The following is a 20840-nucleotide window of genomic DNA, read 5'->3' as shown; positions in this document are numbered from 1 at the left end:
CGCTTCCATCTTAGACTGCATCATAACTTACCATCAGGTGAGATTGCAGTCAAGGGCTAACTTATAAAGAATAAAAAAAAAGCTTAAGCAAGTAATTAAGTGAGAGTGGATCAAATTTTACAAATTTTTGCTTTTATACTTAAGGGGCGCCTGTAGTCCAAGAGCCCCGTATCATTGATATGGCTGATACAACGGTAGCTACGCCCCTGTCATCATCATTATCAACCCCTATTCGGCTCACTGCTGAGCTCGAGCCTCCTCTCAGAAAGAGGGGTTAATTTCTTAATTGGAAAGTTGGAGGTGCATGTCCTTGACCAGATTCGAACCTACATCCTCCGGAAAAGGAGGCAGAGATCCACTGGGCTATCACGGCGGCCGAGGTACTTGAGGCACATAATATGTTCCGCTTTACGCAAGAGTGAGATAAGTTATAGGATTTAGGGTGGACTTTCAATAAATCTTCAATCACATTATCAATTTTCATAAATGTACAAGTTATTTTTATAAAAAATTGTCATTACCTGCTTATATATTCTAAAAACTCTTCAAAAATCATTCAAATTGGTTTAGCTGTATTATAAAAGTAGACGGACAGACTTACTTTTATTATACTAGTATGGTAGACAGACAAATGAAACATGAACATTGGATATCTAACACAAAAGAGAATATTCATATGTGTACAAGTTCACGTAACATGGAGAGGATTTAAAACGAAACGTAACCTGCTCGTTATCGCCGAGGGGTTAGGTAATGGTCAGTTTTAATTGATCTATTATTTCGTTCCAGCACCGCGGTAATCTAATGTTACGGATTCGATATTTCACCAATGACCAATACCGTCTACCGTCAGTCGTACCATAGGACTGACAATATCCTTTAAAATGTTGACTATCATTATCAACCCATATTTGGCTCTCTGCTGAGCTCGAGTCTCCTTTCAGAACGAGAGGGGTTAGACCAATAGTCCACCACGCTGGCCCAATGCGGATTGGCAGACTTCACACACACAGAGAACTGTGAAAATTCTCTGGTATGCAAGTTTCCTCACGATGTTTTCCTTCTTTTGAGACACGTGATATTTAATTTCTTAAAATGCACACAACTGAAAAGTTGGAGGTGCATCACCCGGACCGGATTCGAACCCACACCCTCCAGAATCGGAGGCAGAGGTCATATCCACAGGGCTACCATGACTCCATACATATAGAAGATAACATAATAGAAGATTTTGCTCAACAAAATCTCAAACTGTTCTGAAATTATTATCGTAACCAAAAAACCAGCAGAATTCTAAGATCATTAATGACATATTACTGTATTTGATTACTTATTATAAATGGTCATACCTAATAAAAAAATTAGTATAATTCGCTTTTTTTTTCTATCCAAAAGGCTAGGCAAATTCTTGTGCCCCAAAGACTCCAGCATAGCATAAGACGGCGGTGCCATTTACCTTCAAATATGTGTGAATGAGTGTGAAATGTTGTTGGATATGTTTCTAAAAATTATCGTCGGTATTACTATCTCTTGATTCAGGAATCTGTGCAATATTCAGGTTTAAAGTGCTTATGTTTGTTGCAGTCAAAAGTTCCCCCCTCTGCCAGCTCAACGTTTATGGATACACGAAAAAAATACCCAAGTACTACACACCTTAAAACTATAACAGCTTATTTAAAATTTTTTAATTATTAATTTTGTCCTTGATCTTCTTTTAAATTTCATAAACAAATTTGTTTTTTTTAATTTAAAGAAATATTTTTTTAATGAAAAACCAAACGCTTCAAGAACCCTACACTACGTGTGACCTATTTATATTGTTCACTCTTATACAGCAGACGTTAAAAAATAAAGAGAGGTAGGTAAAACAGTTGAAATCTCGAAAAAAGCCTAAATAGGTAATTTTGTATGGGATTGTAACTGATACCTACCTTTTACGAATATAGATGAAATTAGTAGCAGACTCGTCGATTGTTTGATTGCATGACTGATGAAATGTGGCATGACTAGCCGCATTTATCATAAAAAAATAGATAGTAATATACGGCAGGACAACGACTGTTGGGTCAGATAGTCAATTTAAATAAATTAACAATGTTATTAGAAAGTTTCATAAAGTCCTTTACAAATGGTAGCAACTTAATGATCCAGACGAAAAGCACTGCTGCAAGTAACATGAGATCATAACATTCTTTTTTGTTACAGCTCACTTTCCCCATGAAGATTCGATGGAAAAAATTATAGCAGACATGAGTTCTCGTTTGCGTTTTATAGAATCTCTGTACCAAGCGCGACAAGAGGATATAATTACCCTACAGGTAATAATTAATTAACACCAAACAGGTATTCCTTTCAAAATATTATAAATAAAATAGATATATTAAGTAATGTAATGTAAAAGATCATTGTTAAACGTCAATAATAATGCCTGAGACCTTAAGAAGCTTTTGCTTAACTACTGGATCAATGGTCGGATACAGAAGGCTGTGATTCTTAAGACGTCACGTGTGAGGAGGTTCCTCACAGTGCAGAACTGACCACCGGTACTGCAGCTTGGGTACCGCTCAGCAGCAGGAGGGTTAAATTATTTATTTTTAAATTTTTAATAGTGTTTTGTATTACATTTTGTATTTTATTTATATTGTTAAAAATTTAAAAAAAAAAATTAACAAAATTTCAAAAAAAATATGCTCGAGACCGAAGGTTGCAAATGCTCTACAAGTGGCTGCAAGTCCCAAATCGCCCTTTTCCCAGCTTCGGACTGCTATTGAGAATTTCTAGGAAGAAAGTATAATTTGAAGAAAGGAAAGATTATATTTTCTAAATTGATATAAGCTTGCTGACTGCAGCTAGTTACTATCTTGTCGTAACGTAATACTGTAAGAATTTATACGATATTAAACTTATTTATGATTCCAAAGAAGAAAGAAAAGTACTACGGCATTTGTTCAAAGAATCGCTTGGTCGTATTGAAATAAAAAGAAAAACCAAACAACGAGGTATTACTGTCTGGGTTTTTTGGAAAAAAAAAATCAAACGACAAGTTCCTCTCCAAGTTGGGAAATATTGTTATGTGTGATCGAACCTCCACCCCTACCACTTAAAATATCATTCTACAAGAAATTTTATTTTCAGAACAAAATATACAGTTCAAGAAACAATGCTTCGTTCAAACATGGTGTGGTGAAAAACAAATTCCGTCACATCATCCTTCCACCAGAAGTTACGGCGTTATTGAAAAATCTTACAGGTACGAACTTTTACTCATCATTAGAATCACGATCATCATCATCATTATCATTATTTGCCGATGGATGTTCACTGCTGGACTTGTTAACACCATGTTGATCCGCAAGTACTTTTATTAAATACTATTTTTGCTTAATAAATAGCCTCCGTAGCGGGTAATCCATTACGCAATATTTGGAAATAGAAATAGTAGTGGAGGAGAACTTTGTGTTCAATGTGTATTTTTATCGCTTGTTTTCTGTAAACATTTTCGTGTATGTACTGAATATTTACCATGTATTTTAAACAATATTCATAGCTTAGAAGCGCATATTTAACATTTTAAATTATTTTATTAAATCGCTCGCGTTATCAGCGAAGAATGCAATATCCGCCACAAAAATTTGTAATCACTAAGGAATTGTTCAAAAATATCTCCATATTTCTTTTTTAAAGCGAGATATCGTGCTTTCTTAAGCGTTAAGCGTCCGTTGCTAATTGAATTAACTTGTGGCGAGCTTGCCGCACCCTTGTACATTTAATCATTACAGTGAGTAACTATGTGTGTCAAACTTTTAAAGCTTGAAAAATCGATTTACCTTATATAATGAATACGCTCGGCGTTTTGCTGTATTATAATCTGTATTTTTTTAAATAGTAATAAATGAGGGCGGAATAAATTCTAATACTACTTTTGATAAAATATTGTAAATTATATTGTACTAGCCGAAGCCCCGCGATTTCACCCGTATAGTTCCCCTTTTCGTGAGAATACGGGGATAAAATATAGCCTATGATACTCACAGAAAACGTAACCTTCTAATGATAAAAGAATTTTCAAAATCGGTTCAGTAGATTGAGAGATTATCCCCTACAATACCACAAACTTTACCACCTCATTAGTATAGAATATACCAGATGATTAATACCTTTTATTGTTGCCTCGTTGGTCCAATGGCTAGCCTGTGGCTTTCGATTTTGGTCAAGAATGAGGTTCTAGCTTCGAGTCCTGGGTCGGACTATTAAATACTAAGTTTTCACTAACAAATCTCAGCCTGGAGTTGGAAAGTTTGTGGTATGATACCCTTTGCCTCGGAGAGCACGTTAAGCCTTCGGTCACTATCATTAATCATTGACATCTTATAGTAGTACTTAGACAATTTAACATTGTCGCCCCAAGCTTGCCGACGGATTGAAGCGTTTGGTGGGTCCATGCATTATTTTATGTTTGGATGTGTTTATACATTATATAAATGTATGTCTTATCTATAATAAATGTATATCTTATGTAATATATAAGTGTTTATTATAAAAATCAGCTATCTTCGCGATCCCATGTCACAAGCTACGCTTACTTTGGTGCTAGCGATGCGTGTATTGTTTAAGTAGTTACATTTATTTATTTAGATTTTTTTAAATTTTTTTTCAGTATTTTCTTTTTGTTAATTTTTCTTGATTTCTCAGGTGCGTTTATAGCATTTACTATGTGCGAACTTTATTTTTTTATTTGTATCTATTTATATATTCCTATAATCAGCTATTAAAAGCGAAAGCTCTGTTTAATATGCGAATTCATACATAGAGCTATTTCCTATACTTACTACTGCTGTGTATTTTTATTAAATGTAAAACTGTTTTAATGCTTGCGTACCGAATAATTACAGTTAATGTGATTTTAATTTTGTTATTTTGACTATAATATTTATACTCTATCTAGCTATGTTATGACATGATGAGGTAATGTTTACGAACAGGCATGAAAGCGGCTTCCGGATTGCATACGAAAACTCTGACCCTGATGAAGAACTCATTCTTGTACCAACTACTCCCTCATCTGATGGCTTCTCCGAACAGTCTGCAGCCTGCTTACCACTTGAAGGGAGAGAGACATTTATCTGAAGTAGTCATCGGTATACCCACCGTGAAGAGAGACAAAGAGAGTTATTTAATGATAACTCTAACGGTAAGCTTTAGTTTTTAATTTTCAATGTGTTACTTTAAAAATGCTATCACTGTTTTGCAAACTTATTTATTTATCTAAGCCTTTTACAATCTAAATTACATAATATTTATTACATGCTATAAAGTTAAATTTCATCCCATGCTGGGCAAAGGCCTCCCCCTTCCTCTGTGTCCTTTCCATAGCTGATCGGGTCCAGTAGGTACCTTCAAAGGCAATCGGATCGTCTTTCCATCTACTAATCGGCCTGCCTCTTTTTCTTTTTGCATCCCTTGGGCACCACGATGTTGTTACACTACTCCAATTGTCATTTGGTATTCTTGTTATATGTCCTGCCCAGTTCCATTTCAACGACTTTGTTATTTTTCCTACGTCTTTCACTTTACTTTTTAGTCGAATATGGGTATTTGGCACCCTTTCAATCAATTTTATGTTTAAGAAGTTTCTTTCCATGTTCCGTTGTGTTGTTTTTAGTCACTTTATATGGTTTCTATTCAGTGTCCAGTAGTTTTGCAAACTACTATATAAATAATACTGTAACGTGTAACTGATAGAGTAGGGGTAAGGTAGAAATATTGTAGGGGTAGGGTAAGGGTAGAGTAGGGGTAGGGTAAGGGTAGAGTAGGGGTAGGGTAAGGGTAGAGTAGGGGTAGGGTAGTGGGGTAACTAAGTATCTTCGCCAACATCTCGAGTGAGAACTCATTGATAAATTATAATTGTTTTACTTGACTTCTTAATATTATTATTGTCATTATTTTCAAAATTATATTTTTTTATCTTCAAAAGTAACACTTTTGAACGTAAAGATACTGAACACTTAAAACAGAGAGATTGACAGAAAATAAAGCTTAAAGTTAGTTTATATTTAAAGTTGATTTAATATTAAAATTATTTATGTTAAAACGTTGCAGTTTTAATTTACTATATATATATATATTAAACATAACTAACGTGCTTCAAAAATCCAAAATGTCAACTACCCAATGTGATATCCACCTGTAGGCACCGGATGATTACTGTTACATAAAATCTCAATGCTTGTCTGATATTTTTCGAAACCTACTCTCAATGTCATTTTACCAAACTTCATATAAAATATTTTTCTTCTATTAAACAGATGGGTGTCTATTTCTGATAGACTATAGGAGAAAACTTTACGTAACTACAAAGGTTTCATAGTTTTATTTATACGGCAAGCTTTTCTTCTCAGTTGTTTTTGTATTATTATTATTTACTCGTCTGTTGTTCGACGAATTGTAATTGAATTGATTGACTTTCTTGATTGCGCTTTTCCAGTGGATACGGAAATAAAACAAAATTTTAATTAAAATATGTATTGCGACTTTTAATTTGAATGCCAACATAATATTGTTTCTCGTTATTGGAAACCTCAATCAACTGCAGGCATTGGTATGCGCTCTTTGCAATAGAAATGGAACATTCCATTCCGTGCCGTCAATTCGAAGTAAAAATATTTGTAATGTATTTTACATTTCCTAGTGGCTTTCCTATTGCTTTTAAAGTCTCAAATAAAATCTGATGTTTTATATTGTTATAAATGTGTAGGTACTAAGACAAAATATGTCCATTTATGATTTGGATTTTATATTTGAACATCATTTATCTATTAATGAATGAAAGAAAATTTATACCAATAAAACGTAATTTACGAGTCTTTGTATACAAATAAAAGTATAAAGTTTGATGATGAAAATAATAAATGAAGCCAACAAATTACGTGATGACCATTGTTTTGTAGCATAATCTATCAGAATCAGTATACATTCAACATAATTTTATACTAAAAAGTGGTGAAGTTCAGATTAATAAACAATTTCAAATAAACATTGAAACACATTACAATTTACATTAATCTTTACGTGCTCGTTTGTCATATTTCGTCTTAAAACAGTTGTTATTTTAATTGGATGAACAATTTGTTAGCAGATAAATAATAAACTATATGCGTAGGCAGTGGCGTACATAAGCTTGTCGATCAGGGTATAAATCTGTATTTAATAAGCTCTATGAAGACAACTCTTAGGGTATGCAGTACTTTAATGCATGTATGAAGTGCACGTCACTGTGTGTAGGGATCATAATGATATTATTAGATTATCCTTACATGAAAAAGTCGCCTCACAAATTTATTAATTACTAGAGGAAGCGCGCGACTCCGATCACTTGATTTATGTATTGATTTTGATTTCTTTTTATTTATTAATTTTTTTTTAAAAAGAATATTTGCCATATGTATTAAATATGACCAATATTCCCATTCCTCTCCAACTAGTCAGGAAAGACTGTGCTAGCTACGACAATAGACCAACGGGGCGGGGATCGAACCACCACCCCTCGGTGATGAGTCCGACCGCTCTTACCGTTGAGCTACTGAGGATTTAATGATGATGAAATATTTAAAACTTTTATACGGCCACTATAAAGACTAATTCTATTTACCTACCAAGATCTGTTGTCTAATTATTTAACGAGATAATATTTTTAATACAAAGTTGCTAGAACAAGCAACTTTGCCAACAACCTATAATGCTCCTGGGGACGTTTAATATCGTTTGAGTAAATATAATATATTATGGCTTTGGGGAATTCCCATTACTGCTTTTGCGGCTTCCTAAGACTTTATAAACTTAATATCTTTTAGATTTTTAAATATTTGCCCTTGCATATTTTAATTGTAATAATCGGTAGTTTGAAACCTTCTATAGCTCTGTCATAGTCCTCAGTGATGTTCGGATTTTCGTTATTTGCAGGAAATAGGTATATACATTCTCTCTTATTTAATGTAGAATTAAGAATTGTTATTAAATGTTAGTTATTTTTATAGCATTTAATCAATGGATTGACATCAGCGGACTTGAACAATACACTTATCGTTATATTTGTTGGAGAAACTGATTTGGAATATGTTCTCAACCTCGCTAGGCAAGTTGAAACAAAGTAAGTGTGATATTACTATTATGTGTATTAGGAAAAAAAAAAAAAAAAAAAAACATATATACAGCCGAACGTAGAACCTCCTCCTTTTTGGAAGTCGGTTAAAAATGTGTTAAATTTGTTTTTAATTAATAATTTTTCGTTTGGTATGTCTCATAGTGTAGGTAAGGTAATAATGGTTAGGAATATTTATCTCTGGTTGTTTTAATACAAGAGATAAAGACGTAGTTTTAAAAAGTATTTATACTTTTTAAATCTTCTTCTTAGTACCTAAGTATCGATTTTCTGTAACTTATTTACAAAATGTTCATCTCTATTTATCCATTTATTATCAACTAGCTGACGCCGCGCAGTTTAAGCCGCGTGGTTCCCGTTCCCGTAGGAATACGGAAATAAAATATAGCCTGTAGCCATTCTCGATAAATGGGCTATCTAACAGTGGAAGAATTGTTCAAATCTCTCAGTAGTTCCTGAGATTAGCGTGTTCAAGTAAACAAATAGACAAACTCTTCAGCTTTATAATATTAGTATCGTTTTATCATTAAAATATTTGAATGCAAAATAATAAACTGCATCATGACAGTATATATGACAGAATAAACCTACAACAACAACAGTCACTCAGTCAGTCAGTCAACAATCCAAAAAAATCTTTATACATAATATATACATCGCAGATCTGATCGCAGTCATCAGTTTTAATTAGGTGTCTGTACTAATATTATAACGCTGAAGAGTTTGTTTGATTGGACGCGCTAATCTCAGGAACTACTGGTCCGATTTTAAAAATTCTTTCAGTGTTAGATAGCCCATTTATTGAGGAAGGCTATATATTATCCCCGTATTCCTACGGGAACGGAAACCACGCGGGTGAAACCGCGCGGCGTCAGCTAGTACTATATATTATCTGAACAAAATAATATTATAATGACGTACATTATACAATACTTTCTCAACTTAGAAAAAAAAAACGTGGATTTAGTGTGAAATTTCTTTTGATATGAATATATGTTTTAAGTGTTATAATTTTAAATAAATTCATCACAAGATTCATTTCGTACGATGTAAGAAATTGATATGAATCTTTTAAAAGCTTTTTTTAGTAAAATGAGTGAGTTTAGTGTATGATATTGAAGTTGCAACTGCAAACAACTGCAAAGCTGTATATTGCGGTTTACATTACGGTACAAGACCTACTACAGTGGAATATCTACATTATCAATATCAATAATGTTAAAGTGGATCAAGAATCAGAAGTAACATGGTCGTTATCAATCCATATTCGGCTCACTGCTGAGCTCGAGTCTCCTCTCAGAATGAGAGGGGTTAGCAAATAGTCCACCACGCTGGCCCAATGCGGATTGGCAGACTTCACACACGCAGAGAATTGAGAAAATTCTCTGGTATGCAGGTTTCCTCACGATGTTTTCCTTCACCGTTTGAGACGCGTGATATTTAATTTCTTAAAATGCACACAACTGAAAAGTTGGAGGTGCATGCCTGGACCGGATTTGAACCCACACCCTCCGGAATCGGAGGCAGAGTTCATATCCACTGGGCTATCACGGCTCTTAGAAGTAACATGCAACTTCATTAATATATAACACACCCTTGTGCTCGTAGCCTAGTCCAAACATCGATTTCTTAAGAGAAATTGTTAGAGTGGAAGAAAAAATATGAACTTGGTTTCCTTAAGTGTTTAGATTATAACATAAATTTTCAAAATCTAAACTTCAAATGCTCAAAAAAGAAAAAATATTCGTGCATAGCGGCGATGCGTCAGTGTTTTACCGGCTGGGAAAAACCATTTTTTCATTGTATTATTTGCATTTAAGCCAGAGTTTTATAAATAATATATTTTTACGAAATGTTTTATCTTAAAGGATCTCTTTTCAAATTTATTACATCACTTACAGTTTTTAAGTTATTATTTTGTCTTGGAAAAGAAAATATATACATCTATCTCGAAATTTTCTTCCGCCTCGAATGACTTTTGTTCATATTTACCCTTCCATTTTAATCTGACATTTAGTAATATAGAAAACCTAAAATTATAATTATATTCTTTTTTTATAACTGTGTTAATATATCTTTTATTCTTCTAGGTTTCCAAAACATGTGGGTAGTGGTCTGATAGAAATAATATCTCCATCCGCTTCATATTATCCTAATCTTCAAAACATACCACTGACTTTAGGCGATTCCTTCAAGAGAGTCAAATGGCGTACTAAACAGAACCTCGATGCAATATATTTGATGGCTTATGCGCAAACTAAAGGCACTTTTTATCTTATGCTGGAAGACGATGTTATCGCAAAAAATAAGTATATGCAGGTATGAAAATAATATTAACTTGTTTTACAATCATAAAAGTCAACTTAGATTTTTATTTTTTGTTTTTAAAAAGAATATTTGCCATATTTTTTGTAATATGACCAATATTCCCATTCCTCTCCAACTAGTCGGGAAAGACTGTGCTAGGAGTGGGTACTACAACGGGGGTGAGGATTAAACCACCACCCCTCGGTGATGAGTCCAACCACTCTTACCGTTGAGCTATTGAGGCTTTTAAAGATTGAAATACTCGTAAAGCATTTTCTTATTAGAATAGTCTTTAAACATTGTATATTAGAATATATTTCTTTGAAAGTACCGAATGCGCGTTAAAAACATTCAGGCGTTGTCCTTTTGTTTCAGGAAATTAAACACTTCACGGCCGCTGTATCTGTTTCAACACCAAACTGGTACTTTGTAGAATTTTGCCACGTTGGTGGAATCGGAAAATTGTTTAGATCTGCAGATCTTATACACTTCATCACTTATGTTCAGCTGTTTTATAAGAACCTGCCGATTGATTGGCTTCTGGAGAGTTTCTTAGCTAATCGTGTCTGCAGTATGGACAAATCTGCAGTAAGTATAGAGGTTTTTTAAAAGTTAAATTTTCATCTTCATTTCTTTTCATCATATTAGCCGATGGACGTCCACTGCAGTACATAGGCCTTTTATAGGGACTTCCAAACATCACGATCCTGAGCCGCCTGCATCCGTGCCGCCTGAATCCTTGCGACTCGTTTGAAGTCGTCAGTCCTCCTGCTGGGGGTTCGATCAACACTGCGCTTTCCAGTGCGGGGTCGTCATTCCAGCACGTTGTTATCCCATAGTCCATCGGCTCTTCGAACGTTGGGCCCCGCCTATCGCCACTTTAGCTTCGCAACTCGTTAAGCTATGTCGGTGACTTTGGTTCTCCTGCGGATCTCTTTATTTCTGATTCGATCACGCACAGTTACTCCAAGCATAGCTCATTCCATCGTACGCTGTGTGACTCTGAGCCTTCTTATGAGGCCCATAGTTACCGAACAAGCCTCGAAACCATAGGTCATCACTGGCAACACGCGTTGTTCGAAGGCTGAGGCATGGAGGAATTTCGGACGAAAAGATATCACGAAGTTTCCCGAATGCTGCCCAGCCGAGTTTGATTCGCATTACATTATAGTTACTTTTTAACATATAAAAACGAGAAGTATTATGTACAGTATTATTTCTCTTTTTTATATAAAGCGTACCTAACATTTAAATCATCGTTACACTAGACGGCTGGTTTGTAGGCATTTCCGTGCTGTTTAACCGACTTCCAAAAAGGAGAAGGTTCTACGTTTGGCTGTATGTATGTTGTTTTTTATGTATGTCCAGCGATAATTCTGTCATTTGTTGACCTATTTAAAAAATTATATAGCCTTCTATTTAGACTTACGCATCTAATTACAGAATTCAAGTTTGAGCAAAGTTCAAATATTACTAAAAAAATAAACAGAAACAGAATAAGAAACGGTAATCATGAGAATATGCATACAATAAATAAAATAAACAATACAACGAATAGTCAGTCAGGCATTTTGTCTGTAACTTGTGTGACTCCGAAATCAGACAAGTTCTATCGAGTTTCGAGTTATATTAGATAAAAGGTTTTTTGGAATAAGCCAATAAGTTACATCTTAGTTTATCTAGTGTTTTTTTTATTCTTTATCGGCAATTTATTTAATAATTATATTTTATTTATAATTAAAAAATACTGCGTATATGCGCAGTATTTTTTATTTTCACTAGTTTTGTTAAATAAATGTTTCAGTAATTTTTTTCGCATTTCTTTATTTATTTTAATTAGCAAATAGGAAATTACAGCATCTAAATGTAATAGATGTTTGGATTGTATCAGTTTTTTTAAACCGGCGGTGTAGTCTTAAAAATAGTCAAACAGATTTAAGATGTGCTTGTAAACAAAGCCTACTTGAAATAAATGAAGTATGATTTTGAAAATCAATCTTTATCAGCATAAGCAGAGAAAGCTGAATTTATTATAAAATTCCTACACCCGGACGGATCGCAAAGCATCCTACTTGATATTGATGGAAAGAAATAGGTACTAAGATTTTCTTTCTTCCAAGAAATATTCCGTAAAAATTCTCAGCTGGATATCGAATTCTCAGGAGCAGAGAAGTTGGTATAGAATATGTAATATCATACTTTTCAGCAACTAAAAATGGAATTGACTTCAACGAACAACTTTAGTGCATCGAGTGGGTTCATATTGTTGCCTCTGCCATATTTTTAGTAAGTGAAAAATTCGATGCGAGTGCCTTCTTTGACTCTTTTACAGCTCTTGCATTGTAGCACTTTGCGAAGGACTCACTCCGTAATATCTATACGTATTATAAAACAAAGTCCTTTGTCCGTCCGTTTCTCTGTCTATCTGTTTAAACTTTAAAACTACTGAACTGTATTTTCATGCGATTTTCCACAAGAAGTGACAACAAGTATGTATGTATCAGAATCTTTGTTAAAGGAATTAGGTGGTTGCAATTTAAACAAAAATGCATGAAATGGGAATAGGAATTAATGAATATAAATAACCTGATGGAAAATGAATTTTATTTATTTTTACTCCGACCATTGGATAGCCAATAAAAAAAGAATTAAAAAAAATAATTAAAAAGGGAAAAAAATAGGGATCAAATATTCATCGTTCACATAATCTAAGCGGATTAATTATCTCTACCAATTATCAACAAGAAAGGATTTGCGAAAAATTTGACTTTCACGGGGTATTATTATTTGAGAATTAATAGCTGAACATTCTTATAATTAATTACCTAGGATATTACCTAGGGTACCTATTATTAGGGGGTTATATAAACATACCTACCTATTAAAATAAAAAGCGAAAAATAAGAGTATCATATTTTCTCCAACTGATCACGTTGAAGTAGGTGTATAGTTATAATGGATGACTGTGTTGTTTGCTGAATTAATTTTTAGACGTGTGTTGTTACCACATTCTTGCATTGTTAACGAAAATATTATTTATTTACAATTTCAGAGCAACTGTGGAAAATCTAAGTTGCAAATACGTCCTAAATATAAATCATCATTGTTTCAACACATCGGTTTATATTCGTCGCTGCAAGGAAAAATACAGAAACTAAGGGTATTAGAATTTCATTTTTATAAGTAGAAATTAAAAAAAATAAATTTGAAAAATTTTAGAAACTTGGAAATAAAATAATTTAATTCAAACTTTTTATACATATTAGCACTTATGAGTATGCGCTTTGAATAAGCCAGTACCTAAATTGAGAATTATATTATTGTTCTAAGATATTATTATTAAAATCTGCAGTTATGTCTATATTATTTTACATCATCATCATCAACCGATATTCGGCTCACTGCTGAGCTCGAGTCTCCTCTCTGAAAGAGTGGTATTAGGCCTATAGTCCACCACGCTGGCCAATGCGGATTGGCAGACTTCATACACGCAGGGAATTAAGAAAATTCTCTGGTATGCACGTCCAACGTCTGAGACACGTAATATTTAATTTCTTTAAACGCACATGATAGCCGTGTTATCCCAGTGAACCTCTGCTTCTGATTCCGGAGGGTGTGGGTTCGAATCCCATCCGGGGCATGCACCTCCAACTTTTCAACATTTAAATTATTTTATATACATTGTATTATTATTATTACATATATAAATATTACTTTACATATAATATTTCAGGATCCCCATTTCGGCGCTTTACCAACTTTCTATGCCCATAACAATCCACCGGTTAAGCGTATTTTCTGTGACATAAAGGAGCATGCTGATCACACTATTAAAAGGGCTTATGAAGGCAAAACTTATTTCTGGGGCATTAAGCCGAACGAAGGTGATACCATTGTTTTTTGGTTTGCAAAACCAACGGCTATTGAAAGGTAATTTCTATTTTAATTAACCGACTTCAAAAAAGGTTCTCAGTTCGACGCGTATGTTTTTTGCTTTTTTTTAATGTTTTCATAACTTCGTCATTTACTAACAAATTTAGAAAAATATGAAAAACAAAACCTACTTCCAGATTGGTCCACTTTCATATTCATGAAAATCGGTTCAGTTATTTTGTATTAAAATCAAAATAACTAAAATACGTCTTTATGTTCCATTTTCGTGTTCAAAAGATTATTTTTGTTTGTATTTAAAACTGATGAAAAAGCAAGCGAGGCAATAGGCAATATGGTTAGATTCCAACGGACTTGTATATACGCTGATATATATATATACACGTAAAGAGAGCACAGACGCCATTAATGCGCAGTAGGACAATATTTGACATCCTATATTGAAATAAGTTCTGTTTGCACAGAGTAAAACACAAGTTGATAGTCGCACTGCAGTTGTTATACAATGTCTATCTCACTTTCCAGAATGTTATGCACGAAATTTTTTATTGATTATTGTCTGCAATTTCGAAATTCTAGATAAAAATGCTATTCCCCTTGTAGTTTCTAGTGGAAAAAATATTCCTAGGTCACCCCATTATGGTTATAATAATAATAATAATAATAATAATAATTAATATATATTATAAATTAACATTCTTAAATTTAATTATTTATTAGCCAGTCAGTTCTCGCCAAAAAACTAGGAACTCAGTGCGAAGCATATATACGTTTTTTATATAAGCTTGCGTACACTTCAATAAGGATTATTACCTTATGTTATGCCGGCACCACATTAATGCCGTGAATTCACGCGCGAATTCTCGCCATGAATTCACGGCACGAGTCCATGCCCGCCACATTCACGGGATGCTCACAATCGTTTGAAACCCGCGAAATGGACGTAGAATCTGCTGCAGCAATAACTTTGTAGCTTCGTATTCCGGAGTGAACTAGCGGGAGCGCCGTGAACTCTGATCGGGGAACTGTGAACGTGCGTGAACCACGCGAAAACCGTCCACATTCAGGTTCGCGCTTTTTCACGGAGCTTCAAGGCACTAATGTGGAGCCGGAATTACTTGACTATATTGATGATTAAAACTGAAATGAAAAAAATTTAAAAATATCAACTTTTTTTTCCAGTTACACGTTCCGAAGTGGAAACGTCGAGCATGTTTCTGATAAGTTCTATAACACTGTGGTCGAAGTGCTGCCGGCGAACCGTAGGAGGAATTTCTTTGCTGTTAATAGTTTTGATGAATTTGGCATAGCTGAAGGTACCCTGAAACGCAGCGTGGGTCCACTGCTAGCGATTCGTTTACGCGTGCAAAAGGAGAGTTACTATTGGACTGTGCTTAGTGAGGTGAGTCTCTAGTGATCGAGTTGTTGAATCGAAGTTTTAAACCAAAAATAAACATTTTTTTATTTAATTCTGAATAAAAAGAACTTCATACCAATAATTTTGGAGAATATTCTGTTATAATACGTTTTTCTAACATTTCCTATCCAAGTAATTTATATGAGAAGTTTTGTAAGTTTGAATGTTTCATTTTGTATGTTATATTTGTATAAATTTCGTATGTGTCAACTAGCATAGGTACGTCAAAGATAGTGAATAATCCTGTTGGACATTCTGCAGGTTCTGAAGGTCCAGCAGGCTTATTCTCTATCTTCGATGTCTTCCTAAATCCCATTACCCATAAATACATACATATATATAGTGGCCACTGTACTTATAAGGGTCTAACATGGGTTGCCGAACTTTGAAGTTATAGAAAAATTTACATCCTGACAAACTTTACCTCTTTATAATATTAGTATAGATTAAGTTGGTTAGCTATCAATAAGCTTTTAGATCATTATTCTTTTGCAGACGTAGTTCATTTTTATAAAACAAGACGAGTATTACAACGTTCTGTAGTCTAATCGGCTTTCGTAATCTGTTGGTATAGTTTGTTATAATGAGCCGGTTTTCTTTTCCGAAAATATTTTGTAAGCTTCTTAGCATTTTTTATTCCATTTTCAGTTTATTATCCCGATTTATTGTGGTACTAAATTTGAACTTTAGCTGCTATTTTTAATATAACGCCCCATGGTTTCACCCACGTAATTCCCGTTCCTGTGAAAATACTATGACACTCAGAGAAATAACGTGGCTTTCTAGTGGTAAAAGTAGTTTTAATAATTGTTGAAATTTGACAGGGAGATAGTTTAGGTATATAGTAGACTAACTCGTAAGAACGAATTTTGCAACAGGTTCAAGGATGGGATAATTCATGGACGTCCGCTAGTGTTCTATATATTTCGTATTAAAATATTTCAATAACATGTATTGATTATATTTACTTGTTGCATTACAGATCGGTTTGAAGACGTTCGATCAAGCAAAGAAGAATTGAATCTCAGAAAAAACACCTCATGTTCGATATTCGAAACATACACCGGACATAAATTTAATGCACAAACCAAATTAAAGAAGCGAGCTCATTGGACGTCGAAAATCTACTTATATTCATTATAATGTATACGTCTTTATCATATAATTATTGTTGATGCTTGGTGTTAGAATTACAAATCCGATATTAAAATATCGATATTATTTATTTAGATTTAGATGACCCTAAAGTGTTATTAACTTCAATTTCGATAATATTATATCAATTACTTGTGGTTTATAAAATTATGATATAATAAGATATTTAGGTACTAGTGTATCTAAATGGTATATCTATTGATTATTATTATTGGGTATCAGTATGGATTTATGGATAGCAGCTACTTTACCGTCATGGATGAGACGAGCAGTGATTTTTATACTGACTCTAGTCTCCAGTAAATTTATATATAGGTAGGTCCATGCGAATGATACCATGAACATCGCAGGGTACATATGTGTTAATTGAAATAAGAATTCGAAATATTAAGGGAGTTTAATATTTCATGGTATCCTTTAATACAAAATTCTATATATTAATCTATATACCTAGTAATACATACTTACTTATGCACTGTAAATAATAAGTATATTTATCTGAAATTTAATTAAAATAGGAAGAATATATTATATAGAGGTTTAACAAAATTCTAGAATAATAAATATTTATGTGTAGTAAATAATTAGTATGTTTATATGAAATAATTTGAATAGGGATAAAACATTTGTGTACTATTATTATGAATATGCACAAAAAATAATAAATTTCATTGATTGTGTGAAAAAAAAACACCGTGCGAACTTTTTTGAATACATACCATATTTTTTTAACATTTTATTTAAAAATCGTTGATTAAGTTCTTACAAAGATATTTGGGAATTGTGAATCAACAACATTTTTTTTGTTAGAGTGCATTTTATTAACCGTGACAAAAAAATGTTGAGGTTATCAAGTATAGATGAAGAACTATAATTGCGAGCGAACTTTAAGTTTTAATTAGTGGTATATCATAATAATAGTATCAGGTCATGGAGGTAGAAAGTTAATATTAAAATATCGAAAAATAAAAATATTTACTGCTGTATATACAATAACTAAACTATGATCAAATTGATTGTAGGAACATAAAACGTATACATAATATTCTAATTACATTCGGTCCGGTCCATACATAAAAAACAGACTCTGAAATATTTAAAATAAATTGATTAATCTATTAAACTATATTGTGAGACTGCAGGCACATAACAATTAGCACTATTATTTCATGGAAATATCAGTTATTTTTGAATAATCGTATATTGGGTTTTTAAGTCAGCTTGACTATTATGTTAGTCTTAAATTTATTACGTTGCTTAGTAATTGATTTAATGCAATACTTTAATTGTAGTGTAAATATGTCGATTTTTCTTTATGGTTTCGTGTATACTAATATACTTATTAATTAAAATATGATTACCGAAATGTTAGTCATAACTGTTTCTAACTAAAACCAAAAAGAAATAACTAAATGTCTTTAAAATAGTAAAATCCATATACCAACTAATCAATCGAAGTACAGTTACAATTGAAAGTATTTGCAAGTGACGTCATATTTTTTTCATTCATTTTTGAAATCAGAATTAATCTCTTCAATATTTTCATTTAGGTACAAAGTTACATCATCATCGTCATCATGTCAGCACTGTAGGACATAGGCCTTTTGTAGGAACCAAATATTACAATCCTGAGCCGCCCGCATCCAGCGAATCCCTGCGGCTCGCTCGATGTCGTCAGGCCACATGGTGGGGGGTCCACTAACACTGCGCTTTCTAGTGCGGGATCGTCATTACAGTACCTTGGTGCCCAAATGACCATCGAATTATGTGCCCCACCCATTGCCACTTCTGCTTCGCGACTATGCGAACTATACGACTTCTGCTTGAGCTATGTCGGTGACTTTGGTTCTTCTACGGATCTCGTCATTTCTGATTCGATCGCGCAGAGATACTCCGAGCATAGCTCGTTTCATCGCCTGCTGAGTGTCTCTGAACCTTCTTATGAGGCCTATAGTTAGCGACCATACATTCGTTACGAGTACATACCAGCCGATGGACGTCCATTGCAGGATATAGGTCTTTTGTAGGGACTTCCACACATCACGACGATCACACACGATACTGAGCCATCTGCATCCAGCAAATACCTGCGACTCGCTTGATGTCGTCAGTCAACCTGGTGGGGGTTAACCAGCACTGCGCTTTCCAGTGCGGGGTCGCCATTCCAGCACCTTGGGACCCCAACGTACACACATTTACATCCTATTTTCATTAGGACCGCTCCTGGATATATCTCGAACTAAGAAGCCCTCCTGATTTTAAACAACCAATGCCTGTAACAGAGCTACACCTTAAAAGAAGAAAAAAGAAACAAAGGAAAAATATATTTAGTAACTTTTTATTATGATATTTATATTTATTTTTGATATTTAATTTATGTTTATGTATATACACTAAAAATATATACGTAGACAGAGAAGCAATCTATTTAAGAACTAATTCTTTATAACGCCTTAAACGAGCGCGAATAACCAATCGAATTGGTTGGAGGGTCGCGACCCCTAACATAAGCTTGCTTCTTGAGCCATGTGGCTTGGCTTCTCGCGACTTGCATGCCTCGTGTACCTTCGTGTCAACAGTGGCGCGGATTTGGTCTGACCAACGCATTGGGCTAAGTCCTCAAGGTCCCTTTCCTTTCACTTTCCCAGTGATGACTAGTTTCTGTAAGTTATCTCTTTCTCTCCTGGCAATGTGGCCGAAGTACTCGAGGATCCTCTGAAAACACGCGGTGGGCAGTCTCTTCGAGATGTTAGTTTTATGTGCTGTCCACGGAATACGGAGCATACTTCTCCAGCACCACGTCTCGGAAGCATCTACACGATACGTTTACGGCACGATTTTATATAGGTATGATATTTATCTAAAACTCCTTAAACCCTACTCTGCCTGCCTTTTCGTGGGGAGAAGAGTGGTGTAACTGCATTGTTAATTCAGTGGCTAGCCTTTGTAACTTTGTATTACGAGGTCCTGGGTTCAGAATAGGATCACAAGATCTGAGATGTGGAATATTTGGACTTTTCTTAATTCAAATAAATCTCAATAAAATTGTTCTCTGTTCTCAACTCAGAGTAAGGAATTTGGTGATGTTATTCCTCCATCCAAAAGCCGTGATAGCGTAGTGGACTATGAACTCTGCCTCTGATTCGGAAGACGTTAGTTCGAATCCGGTCCGAGGCATTTACCTCCAACTTTTCAGTTGTGTTCATTTTAAGTAATTAAATATTGAAGGAAAAACATCGTTAGAAAAGCAGCATACCTGATAATTTTCTCAACTCTCTGCGTGTGTGAAGTTTGCCAATCCGAATTGGGCCAGCGTGTTAGAATTTTAGCCTAACCCCTTTCATTCCGAGAGGAGACTCGTGCTTAAAAGTGAGCCGAATATGGGTTGTTAATGATGATGATGATGGATTCTCCGTCCCTCAGTGGGTCAACTGTCACTTATTAACATTGATATCAGATAGTGATCTACAAAATTATAAATATATCCCACAAATAATTTCAACCCAATTATACAGACATTAGTAACTACAATACTTGAGTAGACTATACTCCAGTAGTAGAGAGCTAGCGCGTGGAAAGCTCAAGTTTAATACAACCGCTAAACGGCTTCGCTGCTCTTACTTAGATAATTGTAACTACAAACATATTATGAAGCTTAATATGCTTAGCTTTATACTGAAGGACGCAGGAGAGCACATTAAAAGATGTGTTTCTAGCGAGTATGCTCAGGGAAATGAATAAGCGATGTTTGTGTTTAATTTTAGTTTATGATAAGGTGAGGCATACGTAAAGTGAGGTGTACTTTTCAGGATGAAATCAGTTTTGATTTGTTAAGTTTCTGTACATCTAAACAATGAAATGGTACCTTTAAAGGATCACTTGGTTGTTCGTCTGACTATCCGTTTATGAAAT

General features: G+C 34.2%; 1 protein-coding gene across 1 annotated transcript; it reads left to right on the top strand.

Annotated features, from left to right (window-relative positions):
- Window positions 1-638: 638 nt before the first annotated feature.
- LOC112047843 (alpha-1,3-mannosyl-glycoprotein 4-beta-N-acetylglucosaminyltransferase A) lies at window positions 639-17010 on the top strand. Its single transcript, XM_052890784.1, has 11 exons — window positions 639-756; window positions 2206-2318; window positions 3136-3250; window positions 4983-5191; window positions 8034-8146; window positions 10249-10477; window positions 10841-11053; window positions 13518-13625; window positions 14199-14395; window positions 15539-15758; window positions 16756-17010. The coding sequence occupies exons 1-11, from the start codon at window positions 639-641 to the stop codon at window positions 16792-16794; spliced, it is 1674 nt and encodes a 557-aa protein (XP_052746744.1). The 3' UTR covers window positions 16795-17010.
- The last annotated feature ends 3830 nt before the right edge of the window (window positions 17011-20840 follow it).

This window comes from Bicyclus anynana, chromosome Z (genome assembly GCF_947172395.1).
Source record: "Bicyclus anynana chromosome Z, ilBicAnyn1.1, whole genome shotgun sequence".
NCBI lineage: Eukaryota > Metazoa > Arthropoda > Insecta > Lepidoptera > Nymphalidae > Bicyclus > Bicyclus anynana.
The sequence above is the reverse complement of the archived record's forward strand: the minus strand, read 5'-3'. Positions and strand labels throughout refer to the sequence as shown.